General features: G+C 38.2%; 2 protein-coding genes across 8 annotated transcripts in view; one reads left to right on the top strand and one right to left on the bottom strand.

The window, feature by feature from the left end:
* Positions 1-683: 683 nt before the first annotated feature.
* On the bottom strand, positions 684-18419 carry THNSL1 (threonine synthase like 1). Of its 5 annotated transcripts, none has more exons than XR_010135161.1 (4): positions 17935-18152; positions 12745-12911; positions 8686-11483; positions 684-6371 (listed from the first exon to the last, which is right to left on the bottom strand). XR_010135161.1 is itself a non-coding variant. In XM_004049178.5 (3 exons), exon 3 carries the CDS (start codon positions 11433-11435, stop codon positions 9204-9206), a length of 2232 nt encoding a protein of 743 aa, XP_004049226.2. In that variant the 5' UTR covers positions 11436-11483; positions 12745-12911; positions 17935-18419; the 3' UTR covers positions 7367-9203. The 5 variants fall into 5 exon arrangements, 3 of the variants coding, with proteins under 3 accessions (XP_004049226.2, XP_004049227.2, XP_063566027.1); XR_010135162.1 differs by having other exon boundaries at positions 17838-18002; XM_004049178.5 differs by lacking the exon at positions 684-6371 and having other exon boundaries at positions 7367-11483; positions 17935-18419.
* ENKUR (enkurin, TRPC channel interacting protein) overlaps positions 18251-19198 on the top strand; it is a 35043-nt gene continuing 34095 nt past the window's right edge. For all 3 annotated transcript variants that reach the window (XR_010135163.1, XM_019035313.4, XM_055352019.2), the window contains exon 1: positions 18251-18767. Coding sequence is in view for 2 of the 3 variants with exons in the window: in XM_019035313.4 (XP_018890858.2) it covers positions 18691-18767 (77 nt within the window). In the remaining variant the exon portion in view is untranslated. The remainder of the gene's footprint in view (positions 18768-19198) is intronic.

Here is a 19198-nt window from a genome sequence, read left to right as displayed (position 1 = left end):
CTCTAAATTCTCCAGCTTATATTCACCTATTCCAATATTCTTGAACTGTTTCCTGCAAAATATTTACAAGTTTTCCTTTCCTTGATAAATAAGTTTGGGAAGAAAGGGTTAAGCAAAGTTGAAATGAGTTTCCCTAATGTAGGATTAATTGGCTAATATGCATTATAAATCTATAAAAAGGAAATATGGAAGGCACATTTACTATAAGTATTGGACCACAGATTTTTTTTTTTTTTTTTTTTTTTGACGAGGTCTTGCTCTGTCACCCAGGCTGGAGACCTGTGGCACAATCATAGCTCACAGCAACCTCAAATTCCTGAGCCCAAGCAATATTCCTGCCTCAGCCTCACAAATAGCTGGGACTACTGACATGCACCACCATGCCTTGCTAATATTTTAAATTTTTGTAGAGAGGTCTCACTATGTTAACCAGGCTGGTCTTGAACTCTTGGCCTCAAGCTCTCCTCCCAAAGCGCTGGGATTACAAGCATGAGCCACCATGCCCTGCTGAACAAAGATTTTTGTTTTTGCTAAAACTATTTAAGTTTAATGAACCAACTTAGAAATGTTTACCTACTCTATAGTAGTTGACGTGAGTATCACTACTTTTACCTGTAACCATCATTTAGTACTATATTAATCAGGATTGTTAATTGCAAATAATAAAAGTAACTCTCAACAAGTTTAAGCATAAAATAAGTTTATTAAGAGATAATAAATGGACAAAATATTCTGCAGGAAAGCCAGGGATCAACTTTAGAGGCTAGCACCAGAAACAATTCCCAGGTCACACCACTGGATTGCTGTTTTGGCACCACTAAAATGGCAGTAAATCCATGAAAAAGAAAAGTCATAAGCTGACAAATACAGCAGGGGAAGAGACCAGCAGTAGCAGTTTGGAGGCCAGAAAACACATAAATTACTATTTTAATAGACTAGGGAAAGTTGAGATCTATGTCTCTGGCATGAAAACTTCAAAATTAGGCTGATTAGCACGTCAAGACCCTAAAATAGTTCAAGAATTAGAGATAACATTTACTTCTGAACCAGGAGGTGGGTTTGGGGGAAAGGAGTATAGAACTAAGAACAAGAGAATTCATCGAAAATCTGTATAAAAAGCAGTTACAGCCTTGGAAACTGTTCCCCACCCCATGTAGCAGGGTGACTGCTGATTAGGATTAAGTGCTTATTCTACGGAGAGACTTCAAATTCTGGGATATTAGGCATAGGTGAGAGCAGAAATAGTACACGCCAACACCACAAAATAGTGAGAGGTTCCATACTGAAAAATCTACATGTTGAATGGTAACAATCATAGCCCCCCCTTTCTTTACTCTGATTCTAATTCCCTGGAGGATTTCTTTCCGGGAAGCCTAAAGAGGCTAAAAGAAAAGTACTACAGATAGAATTGACGGTACCCACTGAAATAGCCCAGTTTCATAATCATACAGTGAAGTCCAGCAATTGATAAGGCCCATCCAGGATATGGTTTCCAATCAATTTCTTGCTACTTGAAAATTAAATGGGAATAAGAGAGGAAGATCACTAAACACTTGAGGAATGTCTCAATAGGAAAGACAGAGACCAAAACAAGCAAACAAAAAGTGGACTTCAGAAGAAACAGAAACAAATTTCAAATGAATTTTCTAACTATAATTAAATTCCTTAGCTGGCCACAGTGGCTCAAGCCTTTAATCCCAATACTTTGGGAGGCTGAGGTGGGAGGATCACTTGAGGCCATGAGCTCGAGGCCATGAGCTCAAGACCAGTCTAGGCAACATAGCAAAATCCCATCTCTACAGGAAAAGAAAAAAGCTTAAAAAATTCCTTAAAGAGTTTAAAAAAAAAGAAAGACTTTTGTATCCATGAAACAAGAACATAAAGCAATTTAAAAATTTTAAAGGCAAAAAAAAAAAAGAACTAAAAACATGACAATGGTAACCTATAACAGAAAAGTTAACAAGGAGAAATAAACCCAGAAAGTGGAATCCCTCCCAGAAAGGATAAATGGATGAATTCAAAGAAAGAAAAAAAAATAGGACATGGGAAAGAAAAATTCTAGAGAATTAGAGGGTGTTTCAGTTATTTAATATTTTATAACAAACTATCCCAAAACTTAGTGAATTAAAACAATTTATTATTTCTCAATGTTCTGTGGGTTGACTGGGTTCAGTTTAGCATGTCTTCTGCTCTTTTGCTACACTCACCTGGTAACTTGGCCAGGGCTCAATAGTCCAAGATGTCCTTTCACCCTCTAAGGCCTCTTTCCACATGACCTTTCATTATGAGGTAATCCGCGCCAAGTATCTTTACATAAAAAACTGAAGGAAGTAGAAGTGTCTAGCACCCTTATGGCCTGGCCTTGAAATCCCATATACCTTTTGCCACTTTCTATTGATTAAAGCAAGTCACAAGCTCAGCCCAGATTCAAGGAAAGGGAATATGGACTTCATTTGTTGATGTGAGGAATAGCATGCACATAAGGTTTGGGAGGTATCACTGAGCATTGTCTTTATTTATTTATTATTTTTTACTTTTGAGACGGAGTCTCACTCTATCACTCAGGCTGGAGTGCAATGGTGTGATCTTGGCTACTGCAATCTCTGCCTCCCGGATTCAAGCAATTCTCTTGCCTCAGCCTCCTGAGTAGCTGGGATTACAGGTGCCCACCAACATGCCCAGCTAATTTTTGTATTATTAGTAGAGACGGGGTTTCACCATGTTGGTCAGACTGGTCTCAATCTCCTGACCTCAGGTGATCCACCTGCCTCCACCTCAAAAATGCTGGGATTACAGGCATGAGCCACCTCACCTGGCCAAGCACTATCTTTAGATAATCAATCTTCCACACCACACAAGATCACTTTAAGGTGTCCAAAATCCCTAAAATAGGAGTTTGAGAAAGAAAGAACAGACAATATAAGATAGGAAAAAGAAATTCAAAAATAAGTTTTATCATAATTATCAGAACTGAAGGACATAAATTTCCATATTTAGAAAGCCCATCAAAGTGCTCCAGCAGCAAAACAAACAAGCACAAAGACTTGTACCAATAAATACTGCCATGAAATTTTAGAACCCTGACCATAAAGATCCTAAAAGCTTCTACAGGAAAGGAAAAAAACATATTACATTTTAAAAATCAAGAATCAGAATAACATTAGACTTATCAAAAACAATAAGAGAACCTAGAAGTTGGTGGTGGAGCAATATCTTCAAATTTCTGAGGAAAAAAATTACTTCCAACCTAGGATTCTATACACAGCAAAATATTAATCTAGTCTATACACAGCAAAATATTAATCTAGTCTGCAATGGAATAAAGACATTGTTAGACAAGCAATTTCTCAAATAATTAAAAGCACATGCTAAAATCACAACATTATCAGAGGAAGCTACTGGAGAGTGAGTTCTACTAAAATTATGGAATAAACCAAGTAAAAGGAAGAAACTGGATCCACTCAGGAGAAAGGACAATGTGAACAGAAAGGAAAGGTGACTAGAGAGACCCTATAGGGTAGTCTCCCTATAAATCAACCAGCCTGCCTTAAAACAGGAAAGGCACTCAAGAGGGGAAGTCTTCAAGAAAAAGATAAAATCGTTGGATTACCTAATGAACAGTTGTAAGTACCAATTAAATGAGAACCCTAACTCAGAACTAAGAAACAAAGAGTTCTGATTTTAAAAAGAAAAGCAGCTAATGTGACTACAGCATCCTTCTACAAGGCAATCCCAACTTCTGATGTAGGACTATGATCAAAATATTGCCAGCTGATCAAAGTATTGCCAGATATCAGTTATGCTGATTTAGTTGCTTGCACTTGACATGTCCCTTTTCCATGACATTGGCAACTTTCTTGGCTTGGCTTTTTTGAGTCAGAAAAGCATATTTGTTTTTGAAGGAGACTGTTTTGAAAGCAAAAGTTTCAAAATGATAAAAAGTTGAAGATTTGAGTGGCTGGAGTGCACAGATGAGGCCTACACAAACTACTTTTTCATATGTAGATTGTATTCATTTTCCTGGATAGGGACAAAAACAGTATTATGTTTCCATGGATTTGAAAACAGTTACTTCATGATTTTTTTTTTAACTAACACTATGTAGTCTGAATTACAAAAGGTTTATAAACGATTTAATGGATTGAGAGAAACAATATTTGCCATCCATGATTATTTTTGAAAGTGAATTGCTATTAAAATCTAACTAAAACTTCATACAAAACAATTTATTGTCTTCTAAACTCTATTTTGATGAAAACATTTTATAATTTCCATAAATATGTAACTTAAAAATCTCATTTTTCTCAAATATCTTACAAATTCCCTACATTTAGGCTACTTAAATTAATTTCAGTGAAAGCTAGAAATTATAACCATAGCCTGAAAATTAATCAATTTTCATTTCATAAACTCATAGATTTTTAATAATGTTGACATAAAAAATGGTTTTACATGCTATTAAGAAGAGTCACAAATGTTAAGAAGTTTACAGTCACTAACCTTCAACATAAATTTTAAAAAACAGTATATCTATTGGATACAAGAACAGATAAAAATTAGACAAATGTCCAGTAGTGGGTAAGTGGATGGTGGTGTTCATACAATAGAATACTATTTAGTAATACAATTCAATGAATTGTGGCTTCATTCATCTGAATGGATGAATTTGGAAGTCTCTGAGCAAAAGAAATAGGTCATGGGATAACACATAAAGTATGACTCCATTTATATAAAATTCAAAGAGTCAGAACTAAACAATGCAGAACTATGAGAAAGGGAATGAATAACAGAAAATGTATGATGTAGTTATAGCTGGGGGAAGAAAGCGAATCTAATCAATCAAAGAAGAACCAAAGGTGAGTTGTGTTCCATTGGGTGAGGTGGTGAATACTTAGGTATTTAATGCTTATCCTTAAATTGTACATATATTTTACACTCTGGAGAAAAAGAGAGGCAGGAAAGTGGAGACCATGTATGTAGATAACTCTGTGAAGAGCTTTATCTTGATTGGAGAATAAAGAAGCACAGATGGGAAAAAGGTGGATGTTCACAGAGATTTTGTTCCTATGCCAAAGTACAGAAAGACTCTAAATGCCATAAGAAGAAAGGTTACACAGAAGGGGAGAAGTTGAAGAAACAAGAGGAAGGTACCTGATGACACACACCATTTAAGTAGGTTGAAGTGAATAGGATCCAAGGCACATCTAAAGAGACTGGCCTTTAAAAAGAGAAGGAATGTCACCCAATTCAATCAAAGGGGTGGGGAAAGGGACAGAAATGGATGCAGCAAACATATACACTTGATGATGGGAAGCCTGAGATGTGTTATGTATGGTCACTTGTTCCTCTAGAATGAAGCAAAGCTATTAGCTGAGAGTGAAGGGCCAGAGTTGGTTTTGAGAAAAAGTGAAGACATGAAATAAAATTTTGGCCAGTAAGAGAATGTGCTGTCCACAAATAAATACATACGAACCCTTGGGCATTTCATCTTCCCTGTTTCTCCTGCCTCTGCTAGAATGTTTTCCCCCTTCCTTTTCACCTAGAAAATCTTCCCATCCTTCAAGATTCATCTTAGATACTATGTCCTTTATGAGACCTTTTCTGACTATCCCATAGTAATCCTTTCCTCTTAAATCTTACAGCACCTAGCTACTTAGCTGTTATCATTCATTTTTCACTTATTGACACACCATCTTGCAATAACTCTTCTGCTTGTACGATTGAATTTTTGCGTTGTCTCGTTAACTACAGTTCTTGAAGGCAGAAATCATGTCTTTTTTATTTTTATTTATTTTTTTGAGACAGAGTCTTGCTCTGTTGCCTAGGCTGGAGTGCACGGTGTGATCTCAGCTCACTGCAACCTCTGCCTCGTGGGTAGCTGGGACTACAGGTGTGCACCACCATATCCAGCTAATTTTTTGTATTTTTTGTAGAGATGGGGTTTCACCAGGCTGATCTTGAACTCCTGGCCTCAGGTGATCCACCCTCCTCGGCCTCCCAAAGTGCTGGGATTACAGGCGTGAGCCACTGCGCCCAGCCAGAAATCATGTCTTTTAAAACACTGTTCCTCTCACTTTCAGAAAAATAATGCTTTTTTTTTTTTTGGAGACGGAGTTTTGCTCTTGTTGCCCAGGCTGGAGTGCAATGGCGCAATCTCTGCTCAACCGCAACCTGCGTCTCCAAGGTTCAAGTGATTCTCCAGCCTCAGCCTCCCAAGTAGCTGGGACTACAGGCATGCGCCACCATGCCTGGCTAATTTTTTTTTTTTTTCTTTTTTGAGACGGGAGTCTCGCTCTGTCGCCCAGGCTGGAGTGGCAGTGGCGCGATCTCGGCTCACTGCAAACTCCGCCTCCCAGGTTCATGCCATTCTCCTGCCTCAGCCTCCTGAGTAGCTGGGACTACAGGTGCCTGCCACCACGCCCAGCTATTTTTTTGTATTTTTAGTAGAGACAGGGTCTCTCCATGTTGGTCAGGCTGGTCTCGAACTCCTGACTTCAGGTGATCCGCCTGCCTCAGCCTCCCAAAGTGCTGGGATTACAAGTGTGAGCCACGACGCCAAGCAAAATAATGCATTCTTATGTATAGTGAATATTTAGATGCAGTTTCTAAATATATCATCTACTGAAATATCCTTAAAAGTAAATGATAAAATAATAAAGACATACATGAACAAACGGAACTTTGAATCTTCCATTTTTTTCCTATAACTGCTCCTGATTTTCAATTTTTGGTTTTAGAACCTCCTTTTTAGAAGCTAAGCCAGAGATCTGGTGTTAATATATAATTAGTTTAATTAAAAAAAAATTAAAACAAATTTCTCTTGCTTATTAAACTATTAAAATGTTTTCATTACAACTTTCAATATATTTCTTCATGGAGGTTGTTCTCCCAGAAAATGAAACTGAATGTTATCAAAGACAAATTATGTTAGGAATGCCATCTTGTGGTTGACAGTAGTCCATTACACTAATTGGTCTTGACAATCTTTAATTCAGAAAGAAAACATCCAGTAAATTCACAAACATAAACCATGGTTAAAATGTATTACTACAAAGGAATACAAATTAAATATGTGTATCAGTTGTGTGTAGTTTCAGCTGCCAGAAAAAGACAATGTTCACTGAAGAAATAAACAACAAATTATGTAAGAATTGACTCCAAATAATATAGGGAAACTGCTGTTTACAAAGACACTCCTATTGAGACTACTCAAGTACTCTTAATTTTGGAAAACTTTCCTCTTGAAATAGATCATTTTATTTCTGTATTCACTTCTAAGTAGTTCTGCTTACTGTTTCATCCCGAATTTCAGTTATGTGTTGATTTTCAAACATCATCACCCTAACCGTACACATCCAAAGGAGAGTGAAGGACAGAGTACATCTTTAATTTGGACAGTGTGAGATACACATTAGTTGTAGTCCAAAATGGAATTTGAAGAGGGTTAAAAACACTAGCCCAGGCAACCTACAAAATGGGAGAAAATTTTCACAACCTACTCATCTGACAAAGGGCTAATATCCAGAATCTACAATGAACTCAAATTTACAAGAAAAAAACAAACAACCCCATCAAAAAGTGGGCAAAGGACATGAACAGACACTTCTCAAAAGAAGACATTTATGCAGCCAAAAAACACATGAAAAAATGCTCATCATCACTGGCCATCAGAGAAATGCAAATCAAAACCACAATGAGATATCATCTCACACCAGTTAGAATGGCAATCATTAAAAAGTCAGGAAACAACAGGTGCTGGAGAGGATGTGGAGAAATAGGAACAATTTTACACTGTTGGTGGGACTGTAAACTAGTTCAACCATTGTGGAAGACAGTGTGGCGATTCCTCAGGGATCTAGAACTGGAAATACCATTTAACCCAGCCATCCCATTACTGGGTATATACCCAAAGGACTGTAAATCACGCTGCTATAAAGACACATGCACACGTATGTTTATTGCAGCATTATTCACAATAGCAAAGACTTGGAACCAACCCAAATGTCCAACAATGATAGACTGGATTAAGAAAATGTGGCACTATACACCATGGAATACTATGCAGCCATAAAAAATGATGAGTTCATGTCCTTTGTAGGGACATGGATGAAACTGGAAAACATCATTCTCAGTAAACTATCGCAAGAACAAAAAACCAAACACTGCATATTCTCACTCATAGGTGGGAATTGAACAATGAGATCACATGGACACAGGAAGGGGAACATCACACTCTGGGGACTGTTGTGGGGTGGGGGGAGGGGGGAGGGATAGCACTGGGAGATATACCTAATGCTAGATGACGAGTTAGTGGGTGCAGTGCACCAGCATGGCACATGTATACATATGTAACTAACCTGCACAATGTGCACATGTACCCTAAAACTTAATGTACAATAAAAATAAATAAATAAATGAAAATTATGTTTATGCAAAAACAAAAGCAATACAAACCAAAAAAAAAAAAAAACACTGGCCCTAGCCAGGTGCAGAGGCTCACGCCTGTAATCCTAGCACTTTGGGAGGCCGAGGTGGGTGGATCACCTGAGGTCAGAGGTTCAAGATCAGCCTGGAAAACATGGCGAAACCTCATCTCTACTAAAAATAAAAAAATTAGTCATGTGTGGTGGTGCATGCCTGTAATCCCAGCTACTTGGGAGGCTGAGGCAGGAGAATCACTTGAACCTGGGAGGCAGAGGTTGCAGTGAGCTGAAACTGCACCAAAAAACAAACAAAAAACACTGGCCCGAATCCTAATAGAAGAGTTTACTACTTCCTCCATTCAAGTTAGCCATTTTGAGTGGTAAATTAACTTTCTAATCAACAGAGTATTCACTAGTTACAGATGTAGTACCTGAAAACTGGGCTTATATATTTTGATTGCCAAATAGTATACCAGACATTTTGGTCCACATAACAGTGAGGGTGTGGGAGTGGAAATTGATACACCCCTCATGATCAGAAGGCAAAAATATGATAGCTCAAAGGTCCGTGCACTGTGTTACCTTTTGTCACTTCCAGATTAAAGATCTGAAGAGGTGACATGGAGGTCTCATGTCAGCCCTAGAGATCAGACTATTGAAATTTCAAACAGATACAGAGATATTTACATAAAAGACAAAACGCTACTATACTCCAAATCAGTGTTTGAGATTCATTACTGCATGCTTATAGCTAGAAAAAAAATTTTACTCTGAAAGCTTTCATATGAATTGATTTTGGACAAGTTTTTCCACATGACTCTTCAAGACATTCATATCAGCTGCACAGACCTGGTACTCCATCTTCTCTTGCTGTTTTGTTCTCTCTAATAAAGCCTCATGCAGTGGAGGTAATGCATTGTATGAACCCAGCAAATAGAGCTGACTTGATGAAGTCTCATTGATTTCTTTAATCTTTAAAGCCTGCATGATAGCAGGTGCAAACTTTGAGTAATGGGCTGTAGATGAGATAATCACAGGGCAAGTTTTGTCTTGCACCCTATCTGCAACCACTTTTGCAACAGCAGTGTGTGGATCCAAAATATACCCTGAAGTATTATAAGTGGAGTTAATAGCTGCTAGGCACTCTCCCTCAGAGCACCAGTCAGCTACAAAATCCTGCTGAAGTTTCTCAACTAGAGCCTTTTCTATCTGGAAATGATGCTGACTTTCTAATCGATTAAATAATTCTGTCATTAGTTGCCCATCTTTGTTAGCCATCAAGTGTAAATGTCGTTCTAGGTTTGAAGATTTGAGAATATCTATTGACGGTGAAAAGGTTTGTGCTAATTTTCTTTCCCTTAGATCATAATGTCCTGTTTTTATAAAATCAGTCAAAACATGGTTCTGATTAGAGGCACAGATAAATTTTCGAATCGGGATTCCCATCATTTTGGCATACACTGCTGCTAAAATGTTACCAAAGTTTCCTGTGGGAATACAGACATCGACTGGGCTTCCAAAAGAAATAAATCCTTGACTAACAAGATCAAGATATGCGGAAGCATGATAAACTACCTGCGGAAGTAGTCGGCCCCAATTTATGGAGTTAGCCGAACTTAAGATTGTTCCATATTCCACAGTAAGAAAGCCAGTAAAATCAGAATCGTTAAAAATTCTTTTTATAGCTGTCTGGCAAAAATCAAAATCTGACTCAACACCCACTGCCCATCCATTTTCTCTCTGACTGCCAATTATTTGTGCTTTCTGAAAATCACTTACTCCATTCTCAGGAAAAAATGCGACCACAGCTATCCTTTGCTTATCATTCTTATTTAGACGACTAAAACCATTGAAGACTGCACTCCCTGTGTCTCCTGAAGTAGCTACAAGTATCATATAATTGCAACTTGGTGGGATACAGTGTGCAAAAATATGAGGCATAAGCTGTAAAGACAAATCTTTAAATGATCCTGTTGGTCCATGAAACAACTCCAGAATGAACTGGTTGCCTGAAAGGTGCCTGACAGGAGCAATTTTTGAGCAGGCAAAGTTTTCCCCATAAGCAGTTTCAATCATTTCTCCCAACCTGGCAGCAGGTATGTCTGCAGGATGGATACATCTTTCCAACAGTATCTGTGCTCTTTCTATGTAGGTTGCTCCTACTAGGCTTTTCCACTCCCCACAGCTTAATTTTGGAAACTCCTTCGCAGGAACAAAGAGGCCACCATCAGAAGCCAACCCCTCAATTACAGCTTCACTAAAGAATTTTGCTGAAACCTTCTGTTCACAGTCTTCAGGCCAAACGTGTCTTGTTGAAATGAATGTTTCCGAGTCCACATCTTGGTATCTTTTAACTGCATTCAGCACTTTGTCAGCTACCTCCTCTGGGGAAGCCCCACTTTCACAGAAAACACGAGCATCATACCACTTCTTATAATACTGTCTTCTAAATTTAAATAAGTCTTTCATAGATGTTCCAGAATTCTGACCTACAATCCTATCTGTCTTCAGTAATTTTAGACGACGAATTAGATCTAGTAGAGGTACATCCAGGTATACAATTATTCCATTTTTCTTCAGATGCCACATGCTAGCATCATGCATTGGATTGGACCCAGTAAGGGAAATCACACTTCCAGATGCAGAGAAGTTTAACACAGCTTTTCCTTCCTCTTCTAAAAATTGCTCATTACCAACATCCTGTAATTTTTCAGACACACTCATATTCCAGGTTTTTTCAAGGATATCATCATCCACATCTATGACACAACAACCTAGTTTCTGACCTATTATTCTGCCTACTGTTGTTTTCCCAGCACCAGGAGGTCCCATCAGGATAATATTTTTGTCTCCAACAAGAGAGTGGGTTGAATACCATGACTTCCTCAATTCCGCAAGTGCAAAGGTTCTTGAAAGAAATCGCTGTGCATGTTTATCCGTTTTAACATGTATACTAGAAAAACATTTCTGTGTTATCTTTTTCAGATGATGACATCGGTTAAAGTGGAGCATTCTCTTTTCACTTTTCTGCCCAAGCCAACCTAAAAATTGGCTTTAGCCCTTTTCAAAACACAAAACAAAAAACAACAAAAGATAATTTGGTTACTAATTACAGTAGATTGTTAAAATCCCAATAGGACTGAATATAACCATGCCCACGGTACATAAACTGTTTAAAAATCTTCCAAACTTATGGAATTAAAAAAAGTATTCCAACCCAAATTCTTATATATTGCATATTATCCTTTTAATGATATCTTTTAAAATCTCGAGACACTGAAAAATCAAAACTTTGACAAAATTTGTAACTATAAAAAACAGAAACCTGTATTCACAAAGTGCCAGATTGTAGATGCTTTTAAAAGTATATATATACTAAATCAAATTACTATTTCTTTTCATATTGAGATATTTTAATGAAAATTATTTCATGGTTTATCGGTTTATATCACATATAAAGATGATTTGGAGTTGGAGTGCTATCTACTTGCAATTCACAAAAGTTGAACAATATTCTTTATATTTAATTTCTCTTCAGTTATATGAACATTGTGATAGACTATATTACTCATAAATTTCTTATAGAAGTCGTAACAGGAAACCGGAATAAAAGAACATATTTGCTTATAAAATGCTTAGTTTTCCAAACTACAGGATAAAGGTATGACATTTTCTTTCTTATGTGCCTTTTACACGCATATTAAGAATCATTGTTACATATTATTCATATTGAAGGCTTTAAAAAGAGCCAAGGTGAAAGGTATAATATTATACAAACAGTTAAGAAAAATTAATAATCAGCAATGAGGTCAAAGGCTACATATAACCTTATCTGCACAGAACCATCGCTTTTGTTTCCAACCCTATAATCATCAGTGGAGAGATTTAACTCAATTTCCAGACCCCAGGGCGACAGCCAAGAAGCTCAGGAATGTTTCCAATGATGAGAGAAAACAATTATTCTGGCATCCAAAGAAGCTCTATAATTTCCCATATTGACCAAGTCCTTGTCTTTGGAAATATACTCACCATTAAAACAAAAATGTATGCCAGACAAGTTTTTAGTTACGTAAAATGCAATATAATACCTGTGCAATGTTCATGTAAATTGCCTGAAGTAATGTCACAGACACATAGTGGGGCTTATCACGTGTTCTCTGGTAGAAGCAATATGCAACTAAACCATATTAAATACTAAATCATATGTTAAAATATGTTCTGAAAACTTTTAATCATGTAATACTGACTTTCTATGCTACTTAAATTCTGTTCTGTAATTAAACATTTAAATGATTTTAAGCTAACTCTGAATTTAACTTACAAGTAAAATTAGAGCCGTCAGGGGAAGTAATTCATTTCCTTATTTGACTTTTCAATTTGTATGTGTTGTGCTTAATTTCCACTGACTTGTAAACATAGGACACACCGGAACCCATCTGAAGAGTTTGCTGACTCTGAGGCAAAATCGATCTTTGCAAAACGTGGAGTCTATAATGGAAAAAAATTTAAGTTAATCATAACTGTATACAGTGTCATAAAATTCTACACATAGACTAGTCTATTATTTGAAAAGCTCATCTGAAATTTTAAAAATACAGAAAAATTGACCCTTTTCATGTTTCCCCAAATCTGTTATTAGATTAAAATACTGTTTTTAAACATGTGTATCTCATTATAAAAAGAATTTCACTAAACAGTACTGAAGGAATTTCTACCATCAAGCAATAAAAAACCAAATAATAACAAATATAAAACTTTTCAGAAGGATACCTGGAATTTTAATGATTTGGCTGTATAATGATCAGAGGGGAAAAAATCAGCAGACTAAAGCTATGAAATTAGTGTCTGAGTTGCTTTTTAGGCTGTATTATCTATCAAAATCACTATATATTCATATGTAATAATATCCACTATAAAAAGCCCAAATAAAACTCTTGCCACAAAAAGATACCTCTTAGCTATATAAGTGTCTATAATAAAATCAAAGCACATATCATAGTGGTTAGCACAAAATATTTACAGTAAGATTAATCATTGTCACTCACTGACAGTGGGCTAGGAATATATAAATTGAACCCAAATATGTAGGTACAAGGCAGGGTGCATTTTTTTCATGGTTTGGTTTATAAACCTTCAGAGAATACAGTGGTGTTCACCCATGAATCAAGAACTGTTTTGCCATGCAGTCTAATCCTTTCCCTGAAGTAAACCAGAGACCAGAAAGAATTATATACTTGAACCATAACATCAATTTATTTTATTAAACCATATTCTGGTACTGGACTTTAAAAGCATAAACTGCTTTTAGGGCACTTATATAAAACAGTCTGATTAACCTCCTATTCAGGAAGCTTTTGCTTGTAACATTACAGTCTCTCCTTTTTGAGTTTGCAATACATAACTTTCTGATACCTGTATCAGTAATAATTGTATATAATCTGAGTAGATGGTTTTCATGAGCAGTTATTTTTTTTTTTTTTTTTTTTGAGAAAGGGTCTTCCACTGTCACCCAGGCTGGAGTGCAGTGGCATGATCTCAGCTCACTGCAGCCTCAACCTCCTGGGCTCAGGTGATCCTCCAACCAGGTGTGCATCACCACACCCAGCTAATTTTTGTAGGTTTTCTAGAGACAGGGTTTCACCATGTTGCCCAGACTGATCTTGAACTCCTGAACTCAAGCAATCCTCCCACTTTGGCCTCCCAAAGTGCTGGGATTAGAGGCATGAACCACTATACTGGCCCAGTAAATCTTTCATCTTTTCTTCCGCTTTATATTGCTTGCTACCATGCTTAACATCAACTTCATTAAAAGTAGATTGTAAGGAAACATTATGTTACCTTCACCTTATGTTTTGCAATCTTACTTTTCCTATATGTTAGTTCCCCTCTACCCTCTTGTTTTTAAATTTTACTTCACTTCCCTTTTTCAAGACTTTGGGGTAGCTATATATATATATATTTTTTTTTTTAAAGAAAATTATGACAGTTCAATTTGTAAATTCTGTATCAATATTATTTCCCACAAACATGTTCCTTAGACTAGCAGAAGGCAGTTAAGTGCTATAACATATATTATTTCTAAAGAACAATAAAGATATATTCTATTTCAAGCTACATACTAAATTTTATTTTGTAACATTTAACCACAAATTGATTTTAGGGCCTCAACATTTTTTAACCAACCAAATGAGGAAAAGACAACCTCATTTCTTTTTTGAGAACGTCTGCTGCAATGGCCACTCAGGAATATACATAGAAGGCATATATATGGACTTCACCAAAGCATTATCCATGGTTCATTTAAAATTTTTTTAATTCACGGAGAAATGGAAAAAAAAGATTTGAGGATATTGTTCAATGATCATAAAAATGGTTCTGTTGAATAGAGGGAAATTTCTGGTAGTGCACTCCAAGGCTTTTGGTCTTGACACTCTTCTCTTTCATGTGTTTAACAATTATTTGGATTAAGCATTGAGAGGGATATTGGATAATTAGCAGTTAATAGGACTGACTTTAGAGTGAGAAAAATCTGCAGATGTGCAAGTCCTTTATATAAAATGGTGTAGTATTTGCATATAACCTGTGCACATCCTCCTGTATACCTTAATCTCTGAATAACTTATAATACATAATACAATGCAAATGCTAGGTACAGAGCTGTTGTACTAATTTGCTTTTTTGTTTGTGGTATTTTTACTGTTCCATTATTTTCGTGTTTTTGTTTGTTTTTCAGACAGGCTCTCACTCTGTTGCCCAGGCAGGAGTGCAGTGGCACAATCTTGGCTCACTACAGCCTTGACTTCCTAGGCTCAAGCAATCCTCCCACCTCAGCCTCCCAAGTAGCTGGGACTAAAGGCACGCACCACCACACCCAGCTAATTTTAGTATTTTTAGTAGAGAGGGGGTTTCGCCATATTGCCCAGGCTGGTCTCCAACTCCTGGGCTCAAGCAATCTTCCTGCCTTGGCCTTCGAAAAGTGCTAGGATTGCAGGTATGAGCCACTGTGCCCAACTAAAATTTTAAAATATTTTCAATCTGTAATTAGTTGAATCTGAGAATGGGAAATTCACAGATATGGAGAACCAACTGTGTATCAGGACACAAACTAGCCAAAAGGAGGTTAAGCTCTACTGCTTCTGACTTCTGACCAAAAATTCTGTCAAACTTTTCAGAGGGCCTCCCACTTGCCATGAAATAGAGGTGAGGGTGGAAGGACCACACAATCCAGTATAGTTCTGTAATCACAAGGATCACACAACTAAAACAATTAATTTTGCAAGTTCATCACTTAGTCTTTATAATACTATCAAAGCTGACTAAGCTTTTTCTGCCGTTAGACTTCTGCTGTTAGACATGTTCTTAATGATCTCGAATATTTAACTGAAAAAACTTTAGTATCCACAATTCTATAACTTTGAGAATTATAAGGAACCTGTCTTTATAAAGGGTTTATTTACCTTCCAGTTCTTATATCCTCATCTACACCCATTTTATTCATTTAAATAGATTAAAATAATCCTTCGCAAAAAAAAACAAACCCTCATTTGTTTATGTACATCACAGGCATACCATTATATACGGGGATCTAGGATCTGTGCAAACTACAATCCACAGGCTAAATCTGGCCCACCATCATTTTCATAAATCAAGTTTCTTTGAAGCACAACTTCAGTCATTCATGTGCTCACTATTTGTTCAGTACCGTCTTTCGCTGCTTTTGAGCCACAATGGCAAAACCGAGTAGTTGCAACATAACCACTTGGCCTAAAAAGGCCTGAAATATTTACTGTCTACCTCTTTACAGACAGTTTGTTCATCCCTGCAGGTATATACCAGTTAATTCCCTGTGGACATGCGGTGGACACAGGCATTTTTTTGAACTGTCATTTCAAGAGCATTATAAAAACTAGAAATAATTTTGCTTAAACACACTTTCAAAAGGCAAGGAGAATTGCAGATCAAATGTCTAAGAAAAAAGAAAAGTTTTTTTCCAAATGATTTAACAACCTGCTCATGACTGTAAACTAACTATACCACAGTGAGGTCTTGCACAAATTGTTTAGCATTTTTTAAAGCATAATAAATATACAGACATCAGTGAAATTATTTTATTTCAGTAGCCCCAGAACATCAAGGCTACCAAAGGCCAGTTGGTGCTAACTGCAGAAATCATGTTTTGCCCTTACTTGCTATTTCAGGAACTGATTAACACAAATAGTCTCAAGGTGTTCCTTCTAATTAGAAAATTCATAAGCTTTAGCCAGTGACTATCCACTTGGCTAATGGCGTTATCATTCCATGAGTCCTTGGTTCGAATCTTCGTACATACAGGAGGTTTGCCGCCAAATTTTTTCTCTATACTTGCTAAACAGAAATCCCAAACATAAAATACTCAAGGGCAAAAAGAAACGGGCAAAGTGATATAGATTTGGATCTAGATCTAAATATAGATCTACAGATCTATCTATCTAAAATGTTTTGGAAGACAATCTGATGTGAAGAAATCTGGAGAATTTTCCCTAAGGGTCTGGGACAAAAAATAAAATCAACTGTATACCAAAAAAAAAAAAAAAAAGAAAAAGAAAAACTTAACGTATTCTTATGTAGTGAAATTCAGTAAGAGCCCAAAGTAAGGATCTACACATTCAGTAAAGCCTTTTTATACAGGAACTAAAAGGTTCACCAGGCCATTGTGTTGTTTTAATCACTCCGCCAGCCAACCAGGCAGTGAGAAACCCAGACTCAAGTGTGTTTTCTCTCCTCTCCGGGAAGCTTTATTTCCTTCGGGCAGAGTGGCCTCTGTACCGGTGGTTCAGAGGCATCCATCTTCCTCCCCAAATCCTATTACCAAAATGTCTTTTAAACACTCGGGTAAAAGCGTCTAAATGACTTTCCTACGGCAGGCCCATGTGCATAGATTTACGGGTGACCAGGTGGAACAAAAAGGAATAAAACCGCTTCTCAGAAGACAATTTTCCAACAAGGGACGCCAAAAACTGGACAAAAACGTAAAAGCCCACTTAAAAGGCTTCTCTTCTTAGTTTAGGCTGCTCATTTACGAAGAGCAGATCCACTGGTTCCTGGAGAACGACCTAGAGGAAGAGTCCCGACCCGGGGAAGAGCAGGCGCAGAGCCGACCCCGAGGACCGCCCAAGGGGCGGTCCCGGGGCGCAGGGGCGGGAGGGCGAGCGCAGCAGGCGGAGGAGGCCGCGGGCCCCGGGCGCGCACTCACACACGTGGCGGGCAGGGCTACGCGGAGTTCCGAAGAGCCTCGACCAGAAGCAGCAGGAAAAATGCGCGCAGAGTTGAGATGACCAGCGAGTAGCGGAAAGGGGAAGGGACGGTGCGGGGAAAGGCATGCGATGGGAGCGGGCTGGCTTCTAGTTTTCCTTCCTTTCTCCTTCAATAACTCACCAAGGAAATCTCACTGAGAAGACAGGGGAAATGAAAGGAAATGGGGGAGCAGTGTCCAGGAGCCGCTAAAGCCTCCACAGGAGACGGAGCACCCTACCTGCAGCTAGCTCCCCGGTCCCGCCCCCGCGCAGTGGACTCTGCGCCTGTGCCTGCGGCGGCCACCGTGCCTCCGCTCCACGCCCACGCCCCGAGCGGCCTCGCGCGGGGCACGTGACTCTCCTCTCTCACTGTAGCCAATCCGAGCACTCCGAGCTCCTCAGGCTCCTCCCCTCCCTCGTCTCCTTGGCGGCGTTGGCCTTGCGTCCTCGTGGTCTCAGCTGCTCGCTCCGCCCACACCGCGATTGGGGCCTGCTCACAAAAACCTTATTGTGTGACGCCTGCGCACCAGCTGCGCTTTGCCGTCTCTAGTAGGATTTTTCTTTTTCCCCAGATACACAGAAATAGAAAAGAGCACAATTTTTAAGGGGACATCATTTTCACCCCGTTAACTTTCAAAGGCACGTAAAAACAGTGGCTTCCAAATGAGCTTCTCTAGCAGAAAGCGCTGCAGAAAGAGGGAAGAGGGGAGACCTAGTTTGCAGTGCTGCCTGCCAGTTCCTCGTTGCCTAGTAACGGTTTCCACGGCAACCACACAGTCAACGACGCTCAGCAATCCGGAGAGAAACAGGGTGTTTTCTTCCCGAGAGAGGACTGCTAAGAGGGGGTTAAAGGGGGACGATGTGAAGGAGAGAACCTGTGGTCCTTGAGAAGGCTAAGAAGTAAAAAAGGGGAAGCAGTGAAGAAAGGGACGGAGATACTGGGACAGGGAGAAAAAAGTTGTGGAGAGTAGCTTTTAAGGAGTCATTTGGTGGACATGGATCCAACGTGCCCTTCTGAGTGCATTTATAACCTCATACCCAGTGACTTGAAGGAGCCTCCCCAGCCTCCTAGGTATGTGGATAAGCAAAGACTATCACTTGAAACAAGAATGGGGAATACTCAGTATTAATTAAGCATACATATACTGGAACTTTTAATAATAAATAAAATGTATTTTTGCCTCGATGAAGTAGCCTTGGAGGATAACTTGTTAGAGAAAAGGTCGAAATATCTAGGTATTCAGCATCTCACAGTTTTACAGAGAGGGCAGTCTGGCGCTGTGAGATGACCATTTTATTATATTACACTTAACCTCTTATTAATACGGTATGTGATTATTGTGTAATTTAATTATATGTGATATACAGCATAGTATGAAGTTTCATGTTGTTGAAAAGAGAAAAATAACAATTGTATTATCTTGTTTAAGGATACTTGATGTTTGGTTTCAGGAGTTCAGTGTTGTATTTCTAACTGCACTACTCCCTCTCTAATGGGATAGG

The sequence above is a fragment of the Gorilla gorilla genome, chromosome 8 (genome assembly GCF_029281585.2).
Source record: "Gorilla gorilla gorilla isolate KB3781 chromosome 8, NHGRI_mGorGor1-v2.1_pri, whole genome shotgun sequence".
Classification (NCBI taxonomy): domain Eukaryota; kingdom Metazoa; phylum Chordata; class Mammalia; order Primates; family Hominidae; genus Gorilla; species Gorilla gorilla.
The sequence above is the reverse complement of the archived record's forward strand: the minus strand, read 5'-3'. Positions and strand labels throughout refer to the sequence as shown.